At 30.1% G+C, this 16918-nt stretch overlaps 1 protein-coding gene across 1 annotated transcript in view; it reads right to left on the bottom strand.

The window, feature by feature from the left end:
• Nucleotides 1-16918, bottom strand: part of pod1 (coronin) — an 80581-nt gene that overhangs the window by 47338 nt on the left and 16325 nt on the right. Inside the window, exons 7-12 of the mRNA XM_075356260.1 lie at nt 12076-12168; nt 10406-10568; nt 10058-10198; nt 8415-8960; nt 4412-4663; nt 508-762 (exon numbers count right to left, since the gene is read on the bottom strand). Coding sequence (XP_075212375.1) covers nt 508-762; nt 4412-4663; nt 8415-8960; nt 10058-10198; nt 10406-10568; nt 12076-12168 — 1450 coding nt within the window. The remainder of the gene's footprint in view (nt 1-507; nt 763-4411; nt 4664-8414; nt 8961-10057; nt 10199-10405; nt 10569-12075; nt 12169-16918) is intronic.

Raw genomic sequence — 16918 nt, 5'->3', positions numbered from 1 at the left:
AAGACAGACAAACTACAAAATACAACGAAGAGGGTGTTTACGGATGAAGAAAAGAAAGCAAGATCTGAACGGATGAAGAAATACTGGGCAGCTCGAAAGAGTAAAATAACACGCTTTTCTCAGAAAAGATCCAACTAAAATTGACTTAAGTGGTCCCATGTTGGCCGTAAAAGCATAATAATAATAATAATATACATATCAAAGACAAAAGTAAAGCTTAGCTTTCCATTAACAGTAAGAATCTTGACAATATTTCTTACCCTATCTTATTGAATCTCCAATTTTTACATTAAAAGCGCTTTTGAGGGTTTCTCTCATTGTCAATCAAAAAAATAGTTTTTTAAATTGCACATTAAAATTAAAACAATAAAAATTTATCACATATGTTGTAATATGTAATAAAAAATTAAAATAAAATAAAAATATTCCCTGCGGCCTGTGCCTGCGGTATGTGCACACGCATACACATGCACACACATACACTGAAACAGAAATTTAAAATATTACTTTTAATGAATCACGCCGGCGAAGTGGAGTTGGTGTTGGTGCAGGAGATGCAGTCTCCTGAACAGATAAAGAACGAGATTCATACATTCGCCTTCTCTCAGCTATGCTGCTTCTATTCCCTTCTATTTCATCACCCCCTCCAGCTAAATCTGTTGGATCATTATCCTGAGCTACAAACTCTTGTCCAATAGAACTAGGAGTTAAGGGTCCTTGTTCATTATTCATAACTTTTTCAGTCCCATTTATCATGTTATCCTGAAAGATAAAAAATTACTTTTTTTAATTTCAATGAAAATAAACATCAGATTTTTATATTTTTAGCATCAATTCAGATAATAATGTCAATTAAATTTATTTTTTAATTACACACCAAAAAAAATCTTGTTACAGCATCATAACTTGTTATAATACAGTGCAAAAATGTTAATAGTTATTGTCATAGTGCAAATAAAATTAATGTTATAAAGTCATAGAGATCATGATACACAATCGAGCTGGAGGTTTCAAAGATTTTAACATTTTTAAGCTAAATTTATTCTTTCTATTGTGATTACCTTAAACGACAACAGTTTTTTGTACTTTTTACTCTTAATTATAAAATAACAGTAAAATAGACCCATTTTAAAGAGTTTCATAAGTACATTTTATTTGATAATTAAAAGTTTTTATTTTTTTCATTTATTGTTTTAAATCTGTTTGCTTAAACATACTTATTCTTTAGTGTCAAACAATGATGATTGTTTAAAATTCAAAACGGCAATAAGGTTTTAGATTTTTTAAATAATATTTATGTTACTGGGTTTTGAGCAGTCTTATTTTCAAATTTATTTCAATAACAATAACTATCTATCTGAGTTACTCTATGTTTGTTTTAAGGTTGAGTCATTCCATGTCAAGTGGACCAAGGGTCCCCAGTCCAAACTTCATCAAGTTTTGCGTGGAGTCAAAGTTTGAGCTTATATAATTCCTTATCTAGTACATTAATCAAAATGAGACTTTGTAACCTGAAAAAGGGCATAATTGTGTGAAACATCCTAAAGTTTCAAAGCAACTGGAGGCTTATGTAAGGAGACATTCATCATTAAATTTGGTGAAAAATGTTTTAGCTTGATTTTAGACCTACCTTTGAAGCTTATATCTCAGGTGTACCTTCTTAGATTTTGTTAGGTTTTGCAGTTTTGTTGTTAGATATTGCAGCTATCATGAGCTTAACATTTTGATGAATGGTACAAACCTAAACTGAATGTGTGCCAGCAGCACCAACTGTAATGCCCCACTTTGGTCTAAGTTCACAAAATTTTAAGAAGCTAACTTCATGGCCATAATGTGTGCAGTAAGCTAAATTGCACAGAAGTAGACGTTTTCCATGTGAACTTTTTCACCATTGATCCCAACTGAAACAAAATCTTTCTTTCCTGGACAGATTCAGGAGAACTCATCATCTTCAAAAAATCTGACCCGTTGTCTAATATCATCTTTCAATTTCTTTCCTCATATTTTTTCTGGTATTACCAGAATACCAACTTCAGATGTGAGCTTCCTGGCCTGCTTCACCATTCACATTGAAACTTTGAATTCATTAGCTGTTTTCAGAACACTCCAGCTACCAGGTGCCAATGTCAAATCTGAACTTGTCATGGGCTAGCTGGGATCAAAGGTTTGGCTTTGAGCTCTTCAATCAGGATATCCAGATCTTTACATTCTTGACACTGCTTAGTTCTTAATGTTTTTATCGCATCAGTAACACTCAAACAAGCAGCAGCTGCTGCTGTACTAGCAATAGCATCTTGCGCTCTTCTTACCTTTTGCATCAGGTAGCCTTTTGAATCCAGTTTGTTGACATATTCAAAAGAAAGATTCCAAGTGGTGACAGTAAGGCATCCACTCTTCCAGAAGCCTCTAGCATTTCCAGATCACTTTTTGCGTCAGGTAGCCTTTTGAATCCAGTTTGTTGACATATTCAGAAGAAAGATTCCAAGTGGTGACAGTAAGGCATCTACTCTTCCAGAAGCCTCTAGCATTTCCAGATCACTAGATTCTGATTCTGGTTCATCATTCTTAGGCTGAATCTCTCTTTGAGACAATTCTTGTCTACATCTTGTACATTACTTTTGATCTGGCCTGAAGTCATAATTTGTTAAAGGTTTTAATCGGTCAGCAGAATCAATATCAATAGACCACAATCCTTTTCTGGCTTTTAAAACTCTTTTCAAATGCATTACAGCAGTCCTTCTGTAGAAATTCAGCAAAACAGCTTTATGATATGAACATACGTCAGTATCATCATTAAAGCTAATGCCAGATCGCCGCTGTAAAATTTCTTTGTCCATGGGTGATAGTTCTTTCACAGGCAACAAAAAAGCTTTTCCATAGTTAAACATTAAAGACTTGTGGCATTCAGAGTCATCAGACTTGTCAAAATGGCAGTGGCCAAGAAATTCACTCATTTTAAAACAATTCAAAACACAGTTGGAGATAACAATAAATGTTACAACTGATTATAGAAGTTATTTACTAACAACTACGCTAATTCACAAAAAGTTGATGCTTATATACCCTTTCTTCAAAATAAAGAATATTCTAGAAGAAATGGAACTTACCAGTATATTACTGTAATTTCTACAATGTTTTGGAGAATGGTGTAGAACTTTTTATAATGTTCTTAAGATTGGAGTTTTCCAGACATTCTAGAACACTTTAGGAAATGGATTTTTTTTCAGATCAGCCTAGAAAGTTCTACAATAGTCCAAAATTTTCTGGACACTGCAAATTTTTTTCAAGCAATTGTAAATTTTAGAACGTTCTTAAAAAAGCTAATATTCTGAGGCACTGAGTGAATATTTTTCCACCTTCAGCTGTTTTAATCAACTAGAAATGTCTGCAGAATAAAAATCTGTCACATGCAAAAGATTAATTGTCTTTGAAAAGCTTTCTTCCGTACTATAATATACAGGTCAAAAAACAAACTGCATGAATTATGTTGTTTAAAAGCTGCCCTCCTTTCCAACTATTATAAAATTAAAAAATCTGAGAAGGTAAATCTGAGATAAAAGCCTTCGAAGATGGGCCAAAAATCATGATAAAAAATTTTTTACCAAATTTGGTGATGGATTTTTCTGACATAAGATTCCAATTGCTTCTAAATTGCAGGATCCTACACATAATTATTCCCTTTTTCAACTTACAAAATCTGATTCTGATTAAAGAATTAGATAAGGAAATATATAAGCTAAAATTCTGACTTCCAAAATGTTTAGACAAATTTTTGGCTAAATTTCTGCTATATCTTAAAACCAGGTTCCAAAAGAAGCTTGTGACTAACATATTCGGATATAGCATAAAAAATTAACAAAATAGTACCAAAATTTGAATCTGTAATTTTATTATTGCCGTCAAAATTGTTAGTCAAGCAAAGATAACAATTTTTACATGTGTCCAGTAGTACCCCTTTTTCAAGAGGCCACAAAAAATCAGCCATAGCAGATAAAGAGTTGCAATTTGGTAAAATGGCATTTCAGACTATGGGGAACCACCACCAAAAATTTGATGATATTTGGAGATGGTCAACTGGGAACAACTTTCAAAACTGGACCACTTGACATTGAATGAGCCGGTTATAATTACTTTTGTAACTTGTTTTTTTAATTTAATTTTAATCACATTGTTTAATGCTCATTTGCGTAAAATTACAAATAAAATTTTTGTAGTAATTCAATTCTACAATTAAAAACACAATTAAGTGGCCAATTCTTTATAATTTCAAATTAAATATTTTTTACGATATATCTGAATAAAGAAGATTGCTATGCAACCTGAGAATCATCAAATTTCCAACTATACAAAAAAGGAAACAAAAATTTTAATTTTTTAACTAATAAAAAATAAAATCTAGAAATGACCTTACATCATCAATTTTAATTCCTGTTATTCCAGCAGTAATTGGAGATTCCGGACTGTGTTCAGAACTATGGAGAAGATCATTGGTACCATTTACAGATGCTATAGGTGTTGTGGGTTGAACATTAACTGGAGATGATATAGGCTGTTCCATACCAGGAGCTACAGGCACACAAAATACTCTATCTAACTGAGATCCTTCTAAACTATCTCCAGCTCCTAGTTTAGGGGGTGTAAATGGCTTTGGACCAAGTCTTGGCTGAAATTAAATAAGACATGTGCTAAATTATAACAAAAATAAACCCCTTAATAATATATAAATACAAAATAGAGATAATTTAATAACAGTAAATGAAAAATGAAGGCACATATCTCAACAATAGTCACAAAAATTTGATTTACTGCTCATTCATTTTATATTAACAAACTTGCATTACCACAATAAAAATCATCAAAACCACTTTTCAACTAATGAAGAAAATAAACCCAATGTTTACTACATTTTCATTTAAAAACTTAAGACATCATGCATCTCACGAAATTTGTGACAAAAAAAATTTTCCTTCAGTACAGAATATTCTCACACTTTCTATATTTTTTTTTACTGTTAGCTTTCTTATTTATTATTTTTCTATTTCTTTCACTAATTTATGAAAAAATTTTAAATGAACTAAAACTTCATCCAGTTTTTCTTTACTTCCTTATTAATAGAAGACTAACAAATGAACAATTCAAGATATGTTTGAATGATTTCATTATGCACTACAAAGCTGTAAACGTTTCTTTTTTTAATTTCTGAAACTCTCAAATCCTTTGAACCATAGAACTGAAGCTAACGGTACAGAATACCTGCTCTGAAGGAAAATTATTTTTACTATAAATTGACTTGAGTTATATGATCTTACTAGTTGATGTAATGCTGTCTAGGATTTACTAAACAGTAAAGCATAATGATGCTTTACTGAAAGAAAAGAAAAGAAAATTAATAGTAAAAAGAAATTTTCTTAAGATATCACTGACAATATTAATTCCATCCATCACTCATGTTATAAGGATGAACAAGAGAAAAAGATACTGTTTACAAAGGGATACTTTTAAAGGAAATCACAGTATTAATCAAGAATGAGATAATTCATAAAAAATTATTAATACTTTGCAAATTTTAATCAGGCAGCTATTCCCATTATTTTATTTTTTTAATAATTTCCATATTTTGAGAAGACAACAGCATTTGCTTTGTAGAATATCATCAAAGTATAATCAATGTCTTCTTTCACATGAACATGATTCTGGAACATAACTGCTTCTTTTTAATCATGGTTGATGAGATTGAATTTTTGAGTATATCTATTGTTTTCAAGTTACAAGATGAAAATACAGTTTTACACAAAAAAATTAATGAGATAAATTAGAAATAAATGAATTCAAAATAAAATTTTAAAAAAATAATCACTGTTATTCCAATCCAACAAATAGAATTAAAGTAAATAATAAAAATTTTCTGTAATTCATACTAACTCTGCCATTTTCAAGATATATTATTCACAATGTCAAGAACAAAATCATTAATCCTATGATCATATTTTTCTTAATTTCAAAATGTCTCAAAAATAAAAATTTTTTTAATAGTCAAAAAATTTAATTTTTTCTTCTTCTAAGTAACAATTAATACTTTTTTTAATAGGTTTCTTACAAGATAAAAACTAATCAGGTATATTAACCTACACTTATTTATAAAAATAAATTTTTCCATTTACAGCTTTAATCTTCTACATTTAGCACTTTCACAGAGATTTCAGCTTTGTCAGCACATTTTTGTAGAAATTAGATTAAAAATATAGTTTTGTTTATCTTCTGAGTCGCTAGTGTAAAATGAGCTATTCTGCTGCTATTACAATTTGTAGCAGATAAAAGAACAATTTGAAGACATTACTAAATTATATATTTTTAAATCCAAATTTTAATAATTTAAATTAAATTATTATTTCCCTAATTCAATCAGATGTTAAAAATTGATTTTTCATTAATTATATCTTCTTTACCGATTTTTTATTATACGTATTTTCTTAAAGGTCAGAAATTTCTATTTCTTGATATTTATTTCTAATACTTGCATGTTACCTATAATTCAAAAAGTATGTTTTTATTATCCATCCCTTTTGAATCAACTTTCTGTTAATTTTATTTATATACTGGTAAATGCTCATGAAAGAATTTTTTTTAATTTTTATTTATTATTCCTGTGAACAATTTTTTCAATATGTTTTTTACACTTTATTTTATAAATTCCAGTTTGTTTAAATGTAGCTGAAGTGAATTAAATCGAAATTTCTGTGAAATTTTAAACAGAGAGGAAAAATTAATGTTTATAGATAATTATATTTTGTTTCTAGGATCCAATCTGCTAAACTACTTATAACATAAGAATGTAATAATTACTTTCCTAATCAAAAAAAAAAAATAAACTACTATTATTCCATTTAAAATTAAAATACCTTATTCAATTGCTCATAATATTACTGTAGAGATTCATAAGGCATAATGAGCATCAAGTTATATCATTCGCATCACACACAGGTGAAACTAGCGGCAATAAAACTATAAATAATATCATAAATCAAGAGATATGGTTTTAAAGAGATAGCTGAAATAATATGTTTGTAACAATTATATAAGCAATAATAAATTCCAAATTAAAAACAAAAAAAAATTCAGTAACAATTAACATTTGCAACATCAAGTAACAAAGAAAATGCATAATAATTCTTGGAACAATATCTGCTTAAAGTAAGTAGAAGAAAAATTAGCAAACACTTTAATACAAAAAAAGGAAAATTTCTATCATTTAGCATCAATAAATTTAACAATACAAAAATTAATAAAAAAAAAAACAATCTTCGCAAACAAATAAAAACCACAAAAATAAATAACAATGAAGATCAAAAATAAAATCATTTAACCCTTTGATCAAACTTCTTGAACATTAAAATCTCCAAACAAAAACAATTTTGTTTCAAACGCTCATAAAATCTCATTTTTGTTCTTCTATGTAACAATTAATATACGTTTTCATTAGAATTTATTTTAAATAAGTTTACAAAACATTTTTTTTCTTTTAACATAATACATAGTAATGTTATTAATTTTAATTTTATCAAACATTATTTTATATTACAAAAAAGAAACATTTTTATATGCTCAAAACCTTGTACATGAAATACGTGTAATATCTATAAAATATCAAAACCATAACAGTTATAAACAACCTGGCTGAGAGGCCTTACTAAGAAATATGAAGTGCAAATTAATTAGGTAATCGCCTTTTTCACCAATTCAATAACACTGTTGCATATTAGCATCAACAAGCAAGTGATATTCCGCACTCAAAGTGTCATCTTCACTCTACTCATTACAGGGATTGGCCATAAAAAGAGTACTCCATTAATTTCAGAGAAAGCAGCTCTAATTTGGGTTACTTGCACTTCTGATTCTTTACATGCACTACAACCAGAAAAATAACTGGGACAGATAGTGAAAAGTAACCAGAACAGATAGTGAAAATTAGAAAATCCCACAATGTAGGAAAGAATATATAAATTATCCCCATTCAGTAGGCTAAGTTTAAACATTATAATATTATATTTACTTTATATCAATTTAGCTAATAATGAATAACTGAAATTTAAGCATAAGATTTTTGTGGATGCAGATTTGGATCTGAAACTGTATAGTAATAATGACCAAAGGGTTAAAAGTTATACAAAAACATAATAGGCGTTGCAAAAGGAAGACACTAACTTATTAGGTAGGTAAGAACTTATCCAAATTAAATAAAAGATGTATAATTTCTACTGACTAAGCAAATTATAAACTATTTTAATAAAAAAAATAAATGCCATTAAGTGATATAAAATTACCAAAACTGCCGTGCACATTATAGTGAAACAATACACAATTAGCTAGTATCACAACCACAATCACAATCAACATGACAATAACTGTCGGCAAACCTTGTAAGCTCCAGTTATATGTTTAGATGTTGTAAAAGAGACTGGTTGTTGAGCCGGTAATGGTTGACTGACAAACTGACCAGTCTGTTGAGATAGTGGTACAATTGTGTCTGACTCCAGCATATTATCAGCTATTGTCTGAGATGGTTCTGGTGTTACTGCATTAATCACAGAATTAGTCCTTGGTCTTGCAACAGGTTTTGGAATAGAGTCATCTTCTGATAAAGAGCTTGTTCTAGATGCTCTCGGTAATGGTTTTGGAGGTGTAACATTATCACCAGCCCCTACACTCCCTCCATTCTGTATTAATTTATTTGAATTTAAATTATTTTCTTCTTTTACTAAATCTGTCTTTTTTGGAAATTCATTTGACTTTTTCTTATTTTTTTGTTCATTAGTCTCATTATTATCCTTCTCAAAAACAGTTTTTGCAGAAATTATATTGTTTCTAATAACTTTTTGTGAAGCTGTAACAGGTTTTGGGGGCAAATTTACACAGTTTTCTTCCATTTTTTTACGCATTTGTGCTAAAGTACCTCTGTGGACCTAAAAGAGCATAAAGAAGCACTTCAGAAATTTCATGAGTTTAAAATTTTCACATACATTTCCAGCAAAATTTACTTAAAATATCAAAATCAAGTTTTAATTTATAACTTAAAAAATATAAATTATTAGCATAACATCTGTTGATAAATTAAAATACATAAAACACCTAACAAAAAGAAAGTGTTTAACTATAAACAACAAATGATTCAAGAAGAATAATTCCAATAACCTCATCTAATTCAAATCAAAGGCAAAAATAATTTAATTAAAAAAAAAAAAAAAAATCGTTTGAAAGATAAATAAAAGATTTCAAAATATCATTAAGAGAATTAAAAACAGATACTTATATACATAAAAACTTACACTACTATAAAGATTATATCACCAATAACTGAATGTCATATTGTACAAAAATGAATATTTTCATGCATGTGCATAAGTTTTAAATATTTAATTACTTTATTACACTGATTATTAAGGTAATATTTGTTGGCAATACATGCGTAGAAAAGTAAGTAAAAATAAATTTTTAACCACTACAATTATCTCAGAAATGTAGAGGTTAACTTTTACAATAAAAAAAAAAAATGAATACATATAAGATGAACTAACACTGAAATATATTAAAGTATCTTGCCAGAATGTATGGCATCACAAAAAGGGAATAATTTGCAACAGTTTCTTACATATATCACTTGATAGATAATAATAAATATAACATTCTACTTATAAGTTTGAAAGACAATTCTAAAACACCCATTATTATCTATTTTAAAAAGAATGAACAATAAATAAAGTAAGAAAGAGAATGAAAAATTATTAACATTTCAGTTTATTAAAAATTTAGCTTTTTAATCAATTTAAATTTATAACCAAATAGCTCCATCCGGCTGAAACGGTGATAATTAGAGGTGAAGACAGTATAGTCACCTGTGGAGAACAACTGTTATATCTTCTATGACTTCTTCTTCAACTTCAAACATTGTTTTACTCCCAATATATGAACTCAAATTCCTTCATGAGGTAGAGCATTTGGAACTACTTTCAAGTAAGAGCATGCGAGAATAAAAAAAATAAATCCAGCATCAAAAACCAACCTGTGCAAGATGTTTATTATTTGGATCCAAACTGATCTTCACAACTGGACTGTCAATCCCTTCCATCCATTGTGATGGTGTAACTGATGACTCAGATCCATTGGTGTCAGGGAATAAATCTCCATGAAAGTCACGATACGACTAGAAAAATATAACATGTAATTAAACACAATTAAAAAAGGCTGAAAAGAAATAGAAGCATAAAATAAAATTTAGAGTGAAATATAAATTATGAATACTATGAATGAATATAATGAATAATTACTAGTCATTATTTACATTGATTAACATTGAGTATAAAGTCAAAAAGAATATTGAGTATTTGAGTAAAAAGAAACTAAGCATTACCTTTCTAGGAACTTGATACATAATGGGAATGACAGAAGAAGATGTCAACTGAAGAAGACGATTGACTTCTGCTTGCATCACATTCAAAGCACGTTTTGGTACTAAACAAGCACCTTTAGTTTGTTCACCAGAATGTCTAATACCTTCAACTAAGTGTGGTTCCCTAATATAAACAAAATATAATAATATAGGTCATAATTTCCAAATAAATAACAAATATTTCATTTAAAATATTAAATTATTTCATACAATGAAGTAATGCTATTGAAACATAAATCATAAATTTTACAATATAAACTAAAACAAAGATTTTGAATTCCTTATACATGAGTATGTTAAATATCAAAACTCTAGATTTATAGATGAACAGACATGAGTCGCAAGTCTTTCACAAAAACAATATTCATCCTCAAGCTTAAACACCCTGTAGCACACTTACTAAGGGAATTGAAAAATGAAATAGTTTCCTGTTGCCTTCAGTCAGTCAAATGCAGTTATATATCAGCATGCCAAGACCACCAAAATGCAGTTGTCATTCAGCTCTACAAGTTGGTATTAACTTGTAGAGCTAACTTTGTTCACCAAAGCATTTGGCTGTATATAGCGAACAACATTCTCAAAGTAATGATGTTGTATAAACACTGTTCAAAGAAAACATTGTTTGGATTGGAAGACATTGTATTAACACTGAAGCAAAAGAATGTATTGTAAATTTATTGAAACAGAAACTTAATTTTGCTAAAATGACAACAAAAAACAAACAGTAAAATACATAAAAATAATCTCCAGAAAAGGAAATATATATATATATATATATATATATATATACTATTTTTGTTATGTGTAAAAATATTTATATATATTTATTTGAAAACACATGCATGCACAGATGGGTGGGCGCAGGCACATGCATGCATGCGCTCTCATGTACATACACACATGCGCATAATAAAAATAGTTAATTAAAAAACATAACAGTAAAAAGTAAATAAGCTATAAAATATATATGTTTTAAAATAACTGAACTTAGTACCCATTAATATTTTATTACCAATATCAATAGTAATAAAAGAACCTCCTAAAAAAGCAATTAAACTGCAGTTAAAAATCTTTGATCCTTAAAAGCATTTTCATTCCAGATTTTATATTTTAAGTAGAAATTAGATTACAAATTATAAACAAGTTTTAGCTTTCAATCTTTATTAGTATACAATGGTATAATTTCATATAATGAAAAATAACAAATAAATATTATTTCATTTGATCACTTATGAATTTGATCACAGGCCTTCACATGCATATAAGCAATAATTAAAAATCAAGACTGAAGGTGGTTTAAGAACTAAAAAAAATCTATCAAAATGTGAGTTATATTTTATCTGACTGCAGATAATTTCTAATGACAAAGACTACCTAATACACTTTTCAAATCTCAAAAATATAACACTTCAAAACAAAAATGTTAGTAATATTTAAACTACATTTACAGCTCATTTTAAGTGACTGTTAGTTATACTTGTTGAAAATACCTAATAATTTTGTAAATTCCTGAATGATAGATACAAAAAAAGTTAATCAAATCATTACAATTCATACATTTTCTTCGATATCTGAATTACAAGAAAATAAAATATTACAAAATATCAACAGCAGAGACAAAATATACTTACTTATCAGTTACTTCTAAGTATGAGATAGTAGTATCACCCTTTCCAGCTAAGAATAGCATTCCAGTGTCTGGATCATACAATGGAATCAAAATGCTAAAAAAAAAGAAAAGACAATTAAAAATATGATAAATTAAACTTTTAGTGAAAAAAACAGTTCGCACACATTTTACATCAGTATATACAATTATACTAAGTATACTTACATGCAATCTAAAACTAGATGTCCAACAATTAAAAAACAATCATTATAATACATAATTAGGAAGAGTAATTAATAAGGCAACCTGAGATGGAAGTTTCAGTAATTTAGACTGTTATTACATTAACTTTACACTTTTAATTGTGATATTTTAAGTGGACACTTATTACTTTCTTCTTTACCTTCAACTGTTGTAATTTTTTTATTCTATAAATGCTGTAAAAATAATTGTTTTGTAACTTGGTAATTAATTATTTTTTATACTAATTTCTCAGAAACTATAGATGATTGTTAAATACATCGAGTCTGGGCTAAACATATCCAAAAGTAAGTTAGAATATAATTTAATACTGCTTTTTATTTTAGTAAACACAGCAACTCACAGAGTTTTAATGCATGTTAATCAAGTTCAATGCGTTCCTTTTGTAGCTTAGCAGATGTCTAGACAATAATCTAATGTTTGCCAGGTGTTTATCTTCGGCAATGTTAGATCAACAGTTTCAACAATTTCTATCTTAGATCTACCAAATCTCAAACTTTTTTTTGGTACACCCAACTTTAATAAATCTCCAAGCAAAAAATTCCAAAGAAGTGATATCTGGAGATCTAGGTGGCCATGCAGTTGGATATCCCCATCCGATCCAACATCCAGAGAAAGTGTTATTGAAGAACATGGTAACATCTCGGTGAAAGTGTGATGGAGAACCATCTTGTTGGAAACTGAAGCCTGCAGGAATCTGAGGAACAGCAAAGTTTTCAAGCATATCAAGGTACAGCTTGTCCAAGCCGAATTGGCACAGATCTAGGTGAACAGCATAGTTTTATATCTTGTTGCCTAACGAGCATGGGTTTATAATACTACTCGATTAAAGACGGTATGACTATTGTTTATTCAAATCAATGAAAAAATTCATGTCTTGTATTTATTAGTTAATCCTGAGTTTATATATTATTAATTTAATAACATTTCTTTATTACATAGCGAAATATATATGTTATGCAATATTATGCAGACTTTTAGGCCATTCATTATGCATATGAAAAAATTAGCAAAAACATCAAATTTTTAATTTGAAGCTATGATTTTCCATATCACCATCAAAGCTTGTTTGTCAAATCCATTCTGAGATACCACCCTAAAATTATTTTTTCTTTTTCACTGCATTTAATTTAACAGTGGTGTTTTCATTTTTTTTTCTTCTTTTTAGTGCATTTAATATAAGAGTGGTTTTTAAAAAGTTTTTTTGTATATTTTTTATTTTCTACTTTTTAGTCTTCGTAAGTTTATACTTTACAACTGTGCTAGCGCACAGATTTGGGCATATTTAGCAAAAGATCAGATCGGTACATTTTATGGTGGGGGAGTGCAATCAAAACATGGGGCTAACTGATTTAATTTCTGAATAACCAAGATCAGGTCAATCAAGAATGTATTCAATACATTAAATATTTAGTGCTCGACCTGCTGATACATATGCCATTTGAATCATGAAAATCAGACGAGCAGTTGTCGAGATATGGTGGCACCCCATCGCACACCCTCCCCAATTTCTGACTGGCATCCCAGGGGCACTTGAAAATATTATCAACCGATGGGTACCACTGAGAGCAAATAAGATGTTATCCAGGAGGGTTGAAAAGATTTTTCAGAGCACTAGGACCAATCGTTTTCAAGATATTTGTAATTTTTGTCCAAAAATTCAGATCTGGTTAAAAAGTACTAAGCGAATGGGTAAGCAGAAGTGCTTCAAAATTTGACTGACAAGTTTCGTACCATGAATCTCACATACATAGTTCAAGAACGAGTTAATATAAGAGTGGAAATAATAAAAAGAAATTATACTGAATATATTACTGTAAAATTAATTATACCGTACATATGTCTTACACAAGTAGCATATTACAGCACCGCACTAGCTAGGCAACCATCGCCTAGATCAGACCTGTACCAATTTAGCTTGAACAAGTTGTACATGTATCCAGTCAAAGCGACCTTCATGAAAAAAAACCAACTGATGACACCATTTTTGTGCAGTCCTAATCGGATATTGTCATTCGGTGTGTTCCTTTCATTTTTGAATACTATACGGAAGTTTTCTCCATATTTGAAAATTGTGTCTGTTAATTTTCCCGCATGTATGAAACGTTGCCTCATCAATAAATAACAATGCATCAAGATAATTAAGATTTTTTTGACACGGTGCATTATTACAGCAAAAAACTGATACCTTAGGCAGCGATCATTTGTTTTAGTATGATGACCAAGTTGTAACTTGTACGCTCACAAACAGCGCTGCTTATGAACAATGTCGTGAACAGCAGAACAAGGAACTAGCCTGCCAAACTGACTTTCCAGAACTGGCAGAGAATGAATCACGTATAGGATCTACAGTCTCGTCGATAACTGAAACTTTTGAATGACTTCCAGTCTGTGAAATTAAACTTCCAGTATCTCTTAAACTCCCACTAACAAATAGATTTGGAAGAGGATACGTATGCCATTTAGTTCATACACACTGTTGAACAAGCGCAACTGTTTGAAACTCCTTTAACCAAAGCATGCATAGAACCTTCTGTTTTTTGGTTCACATCACAACTGATCTCTAATGTCTACAATTGCATTGCGAGTCAGCTTGCCTGCGCATGCGTATTCTGCTGACTTTGAGAGAATACAGAACAAATCTTGAAGATGCTTCCTGTCAACTGAGCCTATGTTAAGAGATTACGATGATTGCTTTTCTAAATATAGGCCATTACTTTTGGATACCTCTATTCTGAACATCCTGTAATTAAAAAATTTTATATTTTAAGAGATTCTTTTTGATTTTTTGATGTTTTTGAGCATTTTATTATTTTCTCATTTATTCCAACAACCATTTAACATAGCTACTTCTTTCAACATCAATCTAAAAAAAATCCAAAAAGAATTATTTTAAATCCAAAAAGTTACTTTAATTTTTAATTCTTTTAAAATTCATTCTAAACCTCAAAATCAGTCATTTTAAAGCTTAATTAGCAAATAAAAATCGTTCTACACTATTACCACATGTATTAGAATGCAAAATGAAAATATTGAATAATTATTGTAATTTGTAGACTAAAATAAGAAGCAATAATCATTACCAACAAGTAAAACTAACTAAATATAATTTATAAACTGCAGTTAAGTTTTTTTACATTAAATATATAAAATGTACAAGGGTAAGTCAATTATTATCCGCAATTTAGTTATAAATTTTATTGCAATACAAATAGGAAACTTACATGTACATCATTTTTCAACATAGTCCCCTTGCATTTCAACACACTTGGTCCATCGTTGCGCAAGCTTCCTGATGCCCTCATAAAAGGTTTTCGATTGAGCTGCAAGCCAGGAATATACTGCTTCTTTCACTGTTTCGTCCGAGGTAAATCAACAGCCCCTTAATGCCTCTTTGAGTGGACCAAACAAGTGGTAGTCAGAAGGGGCAAGATCAGGACTATATGGAGGATGAGCCAGTACTTCAAAGTTAAGTTTCTGGAACATTTCAGCAATGTGGGCATCAGTATGTGGACAGGCATTGTCGTGCAACAACACAACACCTTTTGACAGCAGTCCTCAGCGTTTGCTTCGAATTGCAGGCTTCAGCTTGGCAGTAAGCATCTCACTGTAACGCGCACTGTTTATTGTCATGCTCCTTTCCTCATAATGTTCCTTGCGAGTCCCAAAAAAATCTAAGCATCAGTTTTCCTGCAGAAAGTTTCCCTGGTTGAGTCTTAAACTTTTTTTTTGGGGCGAATTTGGATGTTTCCATTCCATACTCTGCCGTTTACTCTCTGGTTCCTAATGATGGATCCATGTTTCATCACCAGTGCTGATTCTGTCTAAGAAGATGTCCTATTCGTTACCATAGCGATACAAATGTTTTTGGCAGATGTACAAGCGCGTTTGTTTATGCAACTGTGCGAGTTGTTTTGGGACCCATCTTGCATAGACTTTATGAAACCCAAGTCTGTTGTGGATGATTTCGTAGGCAGAACCGTGACTAATTTGCAGACGATGTGCCACTTCATCAATAGTTTCTCGTCTGTCTAAGAAAACCATGTCACGTGCATGCTCAATGTTTTCCTCATTTGTGACTGTAAACGATCGTCCAGCTCCTTCGTCACGCGTAACACTTGTGCGATCATTTTTGAATTTTTCAATCCATTCGTAGACAATCCGTTGTGGCAACACACTGTTCCTATACTGTACCCAAAGTCTTCGATGAATTTCGGCCCCTGATACACCTTCCAACCACAAAAAACGGATCATTGAATGTTGCTCCTCTTTGGTGCAAACAGAAAGCGGAGCAGCCATAGTTAACGGCAGGGCAGCGATAATGGAACTAACCTAGCAGCATCAAGCCTGCACAGACATAACAACAATTAAACCACGCATGCGTCATCTACGCAACACGACAGTACTACCAACATAAACAAAAATACAACTAAACTGCGGATAATAATTGACTTACCCTCATATATTATGAAGGTTGTTCAAAAAGTAGTATAATCTAATAGGTTAACCTATTAGAAATTAATTAGATATTAGAAAATTACAATGTTATATAAAGTATTTCAATTTTCTGAAAAAAAAAAAAAAGAAGAAATACAGTAGAACCA

Source organism: Lycorma delicatula, chromosome 2 (genome assembly GCF_047948215.1).
Source record: "Lycorma delicatula isolate Av1 chromosome 2, ASM4794821v1, whole genome shotgun sequence".
Taxonomy (NCBI): Eukaryota; Metazoa; Arthropoda; class Insecta; order Hemiptera; family Fulgoridae; genus Lycorma; species Lycorma delicatula.
The sequence above is the reverse complement of the archived record's forward strand: the minus strand, read 5'-3'. Positions and strand labels throughout refer to the sequence as shown.